The 12980-nt window shown below is 41.9% G+C and overlaps 1 protein-coding gene across 6 annotated transcripts in view; it reads right to left on the reverse strand.

Annotated features, from left to right (window-relative positions):
- Window positions 1–12980, reverse strand: part of osp (myosin phosphatase Rho interacting protein outspread) — a 184306-nt gene that overhangs the window by 77898 nt on the left and 93428 nt on the right. For all 6 annotated transcript variants that reach the window (XM_086909668.1, XM_086909666.1, XM_086909664.1 and 3 more), the window contains exon 3: window positions 3153–3218. In XM_086909668.1, coding sequence (XP_086765794.1) covers window positions 3153–3218 — 66 coding nt within the window. The remainder of the gene's footprint in view (window positions 1–3152; window positions 3219–12980) is intronic.

Genomic DNA, 12980 nt, shown 5'->3' on the forward strand with positions numbered 1-12980 from the left:
TAAAGAAAAGTTTCGCGGTTTTATGGCGTAATTAAACGGGATCGATCGATCCAATTTCTTTCCCCGATTCTCGTACTCGAACAGAAAATTCTCGATAATCGAAAGAACAGCTCACGCGAAACTCGGCTAATCGTTTCCAATTCCAACGATTAATATCCCTTCCCTCCACCAACAGGGATTTGCATAATTGGCCACCGGTGGCCATTTCGCTTAGATACGAGGCGGCCATTCGACGCACGGTAGCGAGAGGATCTCCCTTGAGAAATGCCATTTCCAATTAACCATCGATTATTGGGGCCCGCGCCAATCCCCCGTCCAACGATTACGCCTGTCCCGTTCCCAACAACCTTGATAAATGCTCGCTACGGGACGCTTCCATGATTTCCTCTTCCCCTCCATTTTCCCCGCTTTTGACGAAGGGAAAGTTCGAGGCGATGCTCGTTTCAACGAGTCGGGGTGAGGGGGAGGCGGTGGTCGAAGATTAGTCTCTTCCTTCTTCGTGTTTTTTTTCTCTCTCTCTCTCTCCTCATTTTACATCGTATAAATATTAATAAACGAACATGGAGGCATCACACTGATCGATCTAGATCCCTTTTCTACAAAGAAAGAATTTTAAATTCATCGTATCGTACGTAGGAATTATCCGTATCTCATCCGTCCGTGTCGCAATCTACTTTACCAGATAATCCAGAGACCATGGAACAGATCCATCGTTGAATTCAAACTAAACGTTTTCACGTTAAATCGATTCGAGGCTAATTTTAACTCGACTTCGCAAAGAAAAAGAAGACAAATATTCCAACATTCCAATTTTCTCTCTCTCCAAAAAAAAAAAAAAAGAAAAAAAATCGGTAAAAATCTGCGTGCAAAAAACGATGCGCAAGAGGGCCACTGGGACCCGTTAGCCCAATTTCACATTCCGTCTCAAGGCCGCCGACTCTCCTCCTCGTCCGAGAAACACGCTACGTGTGCTACGTGCAGCTTATCATCTCCTCGCATTTTTCGGCCGAGATTATTCTCGAAACGAATGGAGAACCACCTTAAGGTGGACCGCGACCGGATCCGAGAGTCGTCGCACAAATGGATCGACGCCCATCCTCGAATCCTTTTTACACCGCATCATTTTAATTCCGTTTTCGCGTGTCCACAGCCTGTAATAGACACCGATCGTATCCGGTATAAAGTTCGATGGTAGCACCGTTCGACCAAGGAAAGTGACAATCTTGGTGCAGCGCGTTATTGGCCGTGTAAACTTTTTATCGGCGTGCGAAACCTTTAAGCCTTTAATGTCCGTCTCGTGTGGACGGGAACCTCTACGCGGCTTAAGTACCGGTCCGTTTACGTATACGAGTTAATGTCGATCGGCGGGAGACGGCTCTGTTGCCACGTTGATACCGGCCACGAAACGATAATTTCGTTTCCAGATTATGGGAAGAGACATTGTGCGACGACCATGGGAGAGTCCTTGGATACACTTTTTCGATCGAAACTTATTGTTACCAATATTATTATTATTTTTCTTTTTCTTTTTCCCCCCTCCGTAATGGATCATGGGAAGGAAAGAAAGGAGACTCGAGACGATCCTTTCCCACGATTGAGATTCCTCTAAAGTTTACGAATTCAAAGGTTGGCGCGGCTAATGGCCGCTAATTATTAAGGGGGGTTTTTTTTTTGTTTCGCGTGTCTTCACGGTATCCTATTTATACATACTCGTGAGATTCGTTTATTAATTTTTCAGTGCAAGTTTTTGTAACTACGAATTAAATCAAATTGGCCAACTGTGCTTCTTTGCAAAATCGATAACATGGATTTCTATTCGAGATGCAATTATATACGTCGCGTATAACTATATTTAACCATTTTTAACTTGGTATAATTGTAGCGTTGAACTTTTTTCTTCAAATTCTTTGTTAGAAATATAATAATTAGAGTTGAAGTGTATCAAAAATCTTTTATCCGATCTCAGAGAGAAACCGCCATTTTCGCCATTATCGTCAACGCCATCTGTCGTTGATCCAAGTTGTTCTCGAAGAAAATTCGCGGAAGACGGGGAATTCACGGTCTTTAACCAGCCATCGATTCTCGTTTAAATCAATTCTGACACTCTCCAACGTAACCACGGTGATCGACGTCAGAGAGGAAGGGTTTTTAACCGCGAGATTCGCGCCGCTTCCGCCGACCACATCGGCCTGGACACTGGTCGATAGTATTGATGGCGCTGACTACAATTGACTTCGACCTCTGCCCAGCTCCCAGACTTCGAGGAAGCCGTTTCAAGGGGCAGCTTTTGATTCACTGCCTGCCATAACGTTCCAGGGCTGACAGTTCACGATTCCCCAACGGTGATAACTGTCCGCCACTTGCCGCGCTTTGCGGAGAGAGCGACAGAAATCCTCGAATATTTCTTAATTGTACTTCGAAGAACATTTTACTTGCAATATTATGTAATAATTTTTCGACGTTTCAATGATTGTACAACAAAAAATCTACTAATTTAACGATTAATTAAATTTTCACTCTTTCGAGCTAAATAAATCCCAACATCCACCGTTTTTTTCAAAAAGAATCAGATGACAAGAAGCTCAATTTACCAGCTAAAAATTCTGCTTTGCATAATTTATCCAACTAACTAGTAAGAGAACTCAAGGGAGAGAATTTGTCTCGCGAGATACTCGACCAAAGTGTTTCTTCCCCCGTTCGAACGACTCGAGCGACGTAACGGGAACGAATGAATGAACGACTTTTGGGGACCGTACATTGTAAAGGATAATTCGACGATAAATCAACCGTACTTTCGTTCTCGTACTATCCTTTTTTTGAATGATACGTATCTGAACGTCCTTCGCGCACAAAGGGCCATTATGGACGTTATAAAGCGACAGGTTATAAAGAACAGTCCATTCCGGTTGGCACAACGTTTGAGTATTAAAGAAAGGGATCGCGTTGTTTACGTTTGAACGTTTTCGTTGGATCACTTTCGCTGAATGAAACCGTAGTGGGTCGGGTTAAAGGGATTTGTCAGGTGCAAAATGGATTTCGACGACGAATCGATTGGTCGTGTGCATCGAGGATGACGAATCGAGAATTGGGTTTACGATAAATGGTATTTTTTTTCGTTTTTTTTTTTTTTTTTTTTTTTCAATGAAACTCACGTGCTCGTCCACAGAGTATGTCAGCTCCCCGTCGTCGTACAGGACGAACCATCTTCTCTGCCATCTCTGGAAAATAAAAGTGAATTATCAGCGTGTGTTCTGCTCAATTGAAAATAATAAAAATTACGGACGAATTTTATCAGAAATTCTTTTTTCGTTCCAGAAAAATTTGAATAATCCAACATTCTATATGTCGAACATGCCACATTTTAAAAGAAATTTGTAACACTTAATTCAGATTACGAGATACTTTTACGAATTCTTTGATCCGGATTACTTACTTCGATCGAGAGTTTTATTCGATTAACCTGTTTTAGCTGAACTGTAGTGTATTCAAATATATTTCCAAATTTTCATTCATTCTTTTTTCAAACGTGGCCTTTCCGTTTTTATTATTGACGAATGACACGTTGTTTCTCGCCAAGATTAATACAAGAGTTAAAAAGAGTAGAAAATTTTGAGATAGAGTGAAAATTAACATGTAACGTCACGGATAAAATTTACGACGAAAGTTAAAATAGATAATTTTTAAAGTGGCTTTATGGAGGTATCTTTTATAGCTTTAGAAACTCGAGAGAGACTGTTTGACCGAGAACGGGAAGAATTCACTTTCGATGATCACTCTGTTGCGTTTTCGTGGAAACGCTTATATTGCATATATCGAGTGAAAAAGAATTCCCTTGAATTCTGCCCAATCCATGCAGAAATCTCCCACAGCGACAAGCCATGGACAATTAACACTGTGCGGCCGTTAATTAGAAACGAAGCTTAAAAAGAAGAAGAAGAAGAAGAAGAAGAAGAAGTTAGTCGCCGTTGCGATTCTTTTTTTTTTTTCTTCCCCTCCTTTCGCTCGAGACCTGATCTCTCTTCTCGCGTGTTCATTCGATTTCGTAGAGGAAAGTGCAAGACACGAATGACACTTTTAGAAAACGCTCGTGTTTCATCCACTTCGTAAAATGTCGAAATGACAGGTTATCATCGTAAACTACTGTTGCGTTGCGCTCAGTTCTCACTTCTCTTCTTCCTGAGAGGCTTACTTTTATGCTTCCACTCTATAAAGAAGGATCTGGCTAGGTTGGTCTACCAACGAATAGTACTCCCATCTTTTATACTTTCACGTGTTAATATTCTTTTCCCTTTTCCCTTTTCCTTTTATTTTTCGTCCCACGTCAAATATCCAAGCCAATTTCTAAGCAAAGAGAATTAAACGTTCGGAATTCGCCACGGCTATTTTCAATAACTTTCTCGCTTTCTATTAGTTTAATGGACCATTATATTCTCCGTGCCATTAAATACATCGAATCTTTTTTCGAAAAAGAAAATTGAAAATTACCTTTCTCTCTCATAATTTCATAAATTTCTTTATTTCACGTATACACGTTCCATTCTACATAACAGAGTTCCTAAGTTTCGTCCAATCCAAAATTTTAACCAACAATGATAGAAACACGAATTTTTCTTCAAAAAACCAACAATCCAACGATTGCTTCGAATATAAGCAGCCATAACAAGATATAAACCACCATATACACGATCAGCCAGTAAGATACTTGCACTCGTTTAACCTTCTTCAACACGTACATTTTCATTCTCTCCCCTCCTCTAATTGCTATCGTGCTCCAAATTCCCGCGTTCGATTATCGCCCCGACAACTCGTTGAAAACCATCCACCCATGGTGACTCCATACCCATCGAGGCCCTCTTTTTCTTTTTTTTCGCGTGGGCCGCAATCCTACGAGGGAAACGCGCGTTTCCTGCGCCGCTTTGGGGGAGGCTGGAAGCGGTTACGGTTCACCAAGGGTCGAGGAAGCCTCGATCGTGGGCCGATCGTCGCGTCGTCCTTCTCCTCCTCGTCATCGGCGTTCGGTACCGTTGCAAAATCGAGGAGGAGAAGGAAGAGGCGAGAGAGAGAGAGAGAGATTTCAACCTACACGAGGCGGCGGTATCTTCATCTGGTAATTATTCAGCGGGCCTCGTAGCGAGGAGTACAGAAGAGGCACGTGCGTGGGAAGATCTGGAGGAAGAGGAAGAAGAAGAAGAAGAAGAAGAAGAAGCCGAACAATGCCGCGGGATTGAGACGGCGCGAGAGAAAGCGACGTAATCTCTTCCTCGTGGAAATCTAGCCTCGCCTGGAAGGACTCGAGCGAATGAAAATGAAAATTCCTGAAGGGAAGGGAAAAGATTTTTCCTCGCTGAAAAAAGGATAAAGGGACTTGGATTGTTCCAAATTTTTAAGAAATGGAGGAATAGGAACGAAGTAGAGGGGAAAAAGGGAATGTAATTTCGAAGGGGCCCGCATTATTCCTGACCTACCACACCACCACTTCTTCCTGGTTCGAACAGCCGGTCGTTAACACCGGCCACGCTGTTTCTGGTTCAACCCGTTTCGTTCCGTTCGTTTCGATCATCGATGAGTAAAATCAGTGGATGGTGGTTCCAACGGTGGTTACGATAACGACCAGGCCCATTCTTTTAACACTTGTACCTGTCCGCCAACCGTGTGCGCTTTTCCAGGAACGATAAAGAACAACGGGGAAACAGGGTTCGCTTCTTAGGACAGGCGCGTTAACGTCGATTCGAGCAAGTGGACAAGTTACACGGAAACTCGACACCGCTCGTTTCTCTTCTTTCAATTTTTCCACACCGAACGAGTATCGTTGAAACGTCCATCGATGGAAATATTCCGCGTTACGTACAATTTTTCTATACAACGATTTTTGGTATTTTTAAAAAAAAAAAAAGGAACAGAGTCTTTTAAATTTGTTCTCTTCGTTCCTTTTTCACCATACGGATGATTCACGAGAAAAAAAGATTAAATGGTTTCCTCTTGAATCGATGTATATTTTTTCAAAAAAAGAACGGATCTTTTAAAATCTTAAATTTGTCCGTTCCTTTTTCACCGTACGAATGACTCACGAGAAAAGGTTAAATGGTTTCCTCTTGAATCGACATATATTTTTTCGGAAAAAAAAAAAAAATAAGCGTAAATATACGCATAAGCGTAAAAGATGGACGAGCAAACAGAGGCAAGTTGGAGGAACGCCGACCTACCGCACCTTCTTCCGGGTGTAGAGACGATCGTTTTGCATCGCCCACGGATCAAGGACTTCTGGTTTCATCGGCGCGGCACCGGACTCGCGTCGATCATGCGGGACGGGACGCTTCCTCGAGGGGAGGCGCGGTAAAAAAGGTGAACATACCACTTTGTCACCGGTGACACGCGGAATTTCGCGTCGCCACGATCCAGAGAACGCTTAGACACGCTCTTGGCAGACGCGTCTCCGATTCCCCTCGACGTTATTCCACATCCAATATATATTCGCGTTAACGCCGACCAACGCTTTAAATTTTCACGTTCGCGTTGAGATAGGAAGAAATTGGGCAAATTTGTAATAATTGTGGATGAAACACTCTTTCGAGAGACACAGTTTTTGTTTTTTCATTCCAGACGAAAAATATTTGGAACAGTGTTCGTTTGTAATATAATGATTGAATTTTATCGAGGGAATATTTCATAAACCGTAAAATTCTGATCCCGTTAATAATGCGTTTAATATCACGAGAGAGAATTTACGAAGAAGTTTGGTGCGCCTAATTAGAGTGGAAGCGCTTTCCGCGTATTGCGCACCGTGTACAACGATGCACAGATAAGAGAAATATACAGCCAAGTCGTAAAAACAAGAGAGAGGAGAATACAATAGAGCGTTTCGATATGATTCATGTATCTCGTTACGTCGCTACATGTAAATCGTACGGGTAAAGACAAAACCAGAGACACAATTTTCTCTCGACTCGAAACTTTACGCATCGTGTACGCCACTTATATATATACACAATGCTCACAGCCGAAACATTAATCCGAAACTTCTCTTTTCACCGGTACAATCCTATTATAGTATCGTTTCACACGGCGTGTCATAAACACTGAGCGCAATCGTTACTGTAAATCTTACCACTCGTATGCCAAAGTTTCTATATCTCGCAAGTTACATAAACGCGACCACGTATCCGCAAGATTGAATACTTTTTTTTTTGATTTATCGAATTCCTTAATTCCCCTCGAAACTGAATATATACACGTAACTTTATACACAAAAGGAAAACTTTTCCAAATAATCGGTCATATACTATCCATATCCCTGGCATATCCCTTTAATTTTCAATTTTATTTCACGAAGACAAGTTCACTTCGATCTAGAATTTCCAGAACATCGATACACCCTCGATGTTGCTGCAAAAAAACACGAATCTCCTTCTTCTCTATCTAAAAAAATAAAAGAAACACTCGCGCAATTTTCCCAACAAAATCGCTCGACTCGTATTTCCTCGGAATAACAGAAATTTAAAAGAAAAAAGAAAGCGTCACGATTCCTATTTAACATTCCTCCCCCTCCTTAACGTTTCCTCCGCGAGCGTTGAAATCACCGGCGTTCGTATCGCGGCGCGATCGCTCCACGCAGATCCATCGATTACGGAAGTTGGAGAGCGGTCGACGAGGGGGGGGGGATCCAGAGCGCGGCCGACGAATTTATTATCGGCGGGGGCAGAGACGCGTTGATGCGCGGTTGATGTCGATCCACGATACCATCGCGATTCAGAGCGGAGCCGATAAGGCTATTAAAACGTACGATATATATATACGAGGAAATAAATTGGGGGGAAAGTGAGGGGAGGGGGAGAATTCGAACGACACCCTCGAAAGAGAACCTGCTTTCGTTTCACTTCTCGAGGCTTCTTCGAGTCAATTGGAGAGGATCTCGAGTAATTTTTTGGAGGATTGCGATAAAATATGAATATGTAATATATATAACCGTCCAAATAACAGATAAATCAAATTCAAGCTTGATACTTTCGAACTGACCGAAGTTGTTCAAACTCTGAAATAGTTGAAACAAAGTGGTTTAATTAAAAAAATCGCGATTCGAATTTCTTCGTCCTCTTTGGAAATGAGGATTCGTTTAAATAATCATTAAGAAATTACACTCGTTCGAAGAAGAAGAAAAAGAAAAAACGAGTCGTCACAGATGCAAGTAGGCCGTCATCACGGAAAGGAATCAGAATCGAAGGTGTTCGTGACACGTTGGTAACCGAATGTCCCCGACTTCCCGCGCCAACTTCCTGGTCACCGATCAGCTTGTATCTTCTCTCAACTCCGTGTGTCCGTGTTTACCTCACGATTCTCGCGTGGCGTGGCCACAGCGTGGCGTGGCTACCGAGCATAGGCTATCACTTGGGCCCCCGTGTGCCGAGCGGAGAATGGGCGAGGTTGCTGAAGGGACCAATCTGACCCCAACCGGTAACCTGACCTCGCCGACGATTCCCCGATCGAACGGCCCATCCTATTTCCTCCACTGGGATACCAGCCTCATCTTTCCAACTTTCAATTTTATTTAATCATCTTCTTAAATTGTCTTCTCGAACAATCACAATCCTGTGGAACTTTCAAAAATTAGCTTTCATCGATCGAAACGAGGTGAAGAGTTTCTGATGATTTCGATGATGTCCTCGAGATAGACAGCCCTGTCTTTTAACTGGAGACGAAAGAATAATTATAGGTTGATGATTTCTTTTTTTTTTTTTTTTTTTTTTTTTACGAACGAATAATTCCTCCAACTTTGGAATACCGAGATACTCGAATCGAAATGATCGAAAAAGAGGCTAGTAATAAAATACATAAAAGTTGCTGATGAGACGCCGCTTGGAATTAATTTTTTACACGAATAAAAACGCAAGTAGCTAACTCTTGGAAAACAATTTTAAATTTGCTGCCACTGTGTTAAATATCCTTTTTACGACCGCCATTAAACTCGGCAAAAGAATTGAAACTCTTCGAAAATTTTAAACTCGACGCCACCCTTAAGAACGATGTCCGAAAGGATTAAATTTCCCATAATAATTTTTGTGTGCAACAGGCGTCTTAAAAAAAAAAAAAAAGACAAAACAAATTGATCCACAATACACAATCCACGATCCATCTCGATCGCTGCAATCCTATACTACATATTTCATCGAACCCGTTCAACCCAACCTTCGAATCAACCTTGCCATCGAGATCTGTTATCCACGCTCGATGCTCTCCCGGGGAAACTATTCCCGCATACGTAGCCACACTTCCTGGTTATCGATTATCTTCGATACCACTTAACCGTCCATAACGAGCGGCGAGGCCGACGTTTAGTCACGGTGTCTTATCAAGAATGTAGGCTACCGTCGTCTTGCTTTTCCTCTTGCGCGAATATATCAATTTACCGTACGTATCACGCTCAGAAAACCTCCGCCCCCTTTCGTCCTCGAAGAGGAAGGTATTAATTAAAATCGTTACCCTAATTTCTTCCACCCTCGATCCAGGATAATCGAATCGAACCTCCGCTTCCTAGTCTCTCTCTCTCTCTCTTTCGTGGCTCGTATTCTCGATCGATCGGCTTCTTCATGATCCGCCACGGTATCGCGAATCTTAGGCAACGGACGACGATGTGACAGCGAGATCGAACGATTATCCGTTTATTCGGACTCGAGCTGAAACCGATTTCAAAGTGGCGATAAATGGAATTTTCGCGATAAATTAAGATAAATTCTCTGTATATATAAAAATTTCTAAAATTTTTTCAACAAGTTTTGAATCTACGATACGTAAAACTTCATTCGTTCACGTTCATTGATTATCAGTGTGAAACGGGATCGAGGTATTGGAGCTATTTCAATGCAGGAAGAGAGGGAGAGAGAGAGAGGGAGAGTGCTAGGTTAAGCGATCTAAGCGTGGAATCGATCTCTCGATATCGCGCACAGGTGCGAGGCACGATCGAGCCGAAAATGCAACGAGTCTCGATCGAGAGCGAGACGAGTTGCGTTTAATTGAAAAAAAGGTGGACAGGTGCGGCACGCTGGAGTGAAAGCACTCGCTCGAGTGAAAGTTCTCAGTGAGAGAGTCAACGTTGCATTCCACCGAGAGGAACTGTCCGACTAATCGGTGGATCGTCTACTGGATTAAGTGGCTCGTTGGCAAGGAGTGGATTCGATTTGGAAAGCGCGTTCCAAATGAAAATCTTCATCTCTTTGCTCGATATGGATTAATTGAATGGAGGAGAAGGAAGAGGAGGAAGGATGGATATTTTGGAGAAAGGAAGAAAGTTGAAATCTGTGAAACAACTTAATTTGGTTATTACTAGACGATCGAAAAGTGAATTAAAATGTGTGCGAATGGTGAAACTGGCGTGAGAAACGATCGATTATTCGAAGAATACGATTAAAATGACAAAAGAAACCAATCCTGGTTACGGAGTGTTGTGTGCGATTAGAAGATTAATGATTTAATCGTTGTTGTATTTTCCAAGATGAAAGCCATAGATCCATAGACGAGGTTTACCTGACCTATACCGATGCATTGTGCATTAAAGACCGCCCCCAATATCGAGAAACCTATGATTAGACCTTCGTTCGTGCCTCTCTCTCTCTCTCTCTCCTATGAATACAATTCTGAGGAAATCTCGTATAAATAGGAGAAATAGAATCCACCATTAATCAATTTCTTCTAAAACAGATTTTTTCCTCAACTCGATTAGATAGAAATTGTTTTAGAAGTAAAGTAATATATAAATTAAATTGTTTGAAGTAAAATTTTGATATTCACCAAGATATACGCTTGGAGAAGAATATTTCCTCCGATTGAATATAAAATTTTCTTCCAATGAATATTTAAACACGAATATTTAAATATTCGTGACACACGCATTAAGAATGCGACATTTAACTTCTTATATATTCGATTTATTTCTATATTTCGTACTTTGTATCACGTTGCATCCATTATTCAACCTCGAAATAAACGCGAGCCAGAAACTTCACTTTCATTGACGCTCGCAACGGCCGTCAAGATGGTTATAAGAACGTGGACTGTGTACGGATTGCACTTACAAGTAAATCAGTCTTATCTGTATGGAAGGGAAGAATCTTATCGAGCGAGTCAGATGTATTTCACTGCGAAACGATCGATGAATATTTAGTTTGAAGTATTTCAACAATGCCTATCCTATCCTATCGATGGAATATAATTAATAAAAAATGATAAATAATAATATTTACAAGGAATCTTCACATCGTGAAAAAAGAAAAAATTAATTAATACTTACACATCTCTTTTACTTTTCACGTATTCTTGTGACAAACTAGAAATCTACTAAAAATCTTCCTTTAAATTCTCCACCCTCCAAAATACAGACGCTGCAACGAAAATTTGCAGGAACGGAACGACGAACGAAGGTTCTCGTTTCTCCTCCGCGGTGGAGAAAAGAGAAAAGCACGAGTCTGGTGGAGAAATCGGCGAGGCTTGTTCTTAAAAACTGGGAGAATCTGGAGTCCCTACCCCCCCCCTGCCCTCCCCCCGTGTTTGGGATCAGGTTGGACGTTATCAGGAGAAGGAGAGAATCGAGGGAGAAATCCTCGACCTTGATGAAAGCGGCGCGCACGGCCAACTGGTGACTAACTGGTTGCAAAGTATCTGGCGTGTTCATCTAGCGGCGGAGGGACGTTTTCTCTCCGCTGGAAAATCGGCGGCCCCTCTAATTAAACCGTTCGTCGAACGAAACGCCGATTAAATCGATTAAAACGTGGCGATAAATCATATCCTGAAAAGATGAACCCTTGCTTCGACGCGAATTTTTCTTCTTATCCCTTTTCAAATTAGAATCAAGTTATACTTAAAGTTGAAATTCTAAAGAGGATCGAGAGACGGGGATGCTCTCGTTTCTTTATTCTGCAGAAGAAAAAAAAAGAATAGTCGAGATGAAAAATTTGACTCGAATATCCTTCTTCCTCGACGAGACGAGAATAGAGAGGAATAAAAGAAGTTCAAAGTCGAATATAAATATAAAGTCGCGTCTGGATATTGCGGTTGAGAGATGAGAAAGGTTATCAGGGAAGAACGAAGAGGGTAGAATTTGAATGAACGTAAAAGATGAGAATCACCAGACCTGGAGTGAATATAGAGGACGAGTTTGTGCAAATCGGGTTGAGCGTAAACAAGAGATGTACAGATATAAAGCTTAAAAATTTGCAACGTTCGGAATATAATGTGAGTCACGAAGATCAAATATCCTTCTGAATCTATAAATCAAGCATCGCTCCCGTGGGAACACGGGATCTCGACGAAATATAATAAACTTCCACGAATGTAACAAACGATTAATCTTTCGAATAACGTTATAATAATTTACGCAAATAATTTTTCGTATCTACATCTGCATTTCCACCCACTGCAGTTCCACACAACTGTTTCCTTCTTCGATATTTCAAGCCTTATTTTAAAAAGCCTTGTTCCTTCCATCGTTTGCGCTGCGTTTAAATAATTTGCAAGGAAAGCTTGAGAAACGTGACGAATTCGTTCAGGTGTACAGGTGTTTTCCAACGATACAGGTCTCGTCGTGGATCATCGTAACAAGTAGAAAATACAGTTGGACGATAATTGAGCATGGTTGAAAGCTTGGCGAGGATCGGAGCACACACTTGACCTTTCCCGCAGGTGTGGCCGGTTAAATAATCGTAAAGCAACGAATTATCGCGGTGCACGGCCGGCAGAGCGTGAAGATAAAAATCAAGCCGAGTCGTCGACGCATTGATCATCGTCTCGCCTGAATTCGCGGCATATTTCACCTTACCTCGAACCGTATCTCCAGGAACGCGGTGACCCGCGACACGCTTGCCCGTTTCTGGATAACCAGATCCGTATCGTTTCAACGCTCGTTCGTTTCAACCGCTTGGAAATTCTAGCTTCGACCATTCCATCCAGGCCTGGAAACCTGGATAATCATCCGCGAATCTTATTCTCTCGCGTCG

The sequence above is a fragment of the Apis florea genome, unplaced genomic scaffold (genome assembly GCF_048593485.1).
Source record: "Apis florea isolate Af1SG1 unplaced genomic scaffold, ASM4859348v1 contig_3158_pilon, whole genome shotgun sequence".
NCBI lineage: Eukaryota > Metazoa > Arthropoda > Insecta > Hymenoptera > Apidae > Apis > Apis florea.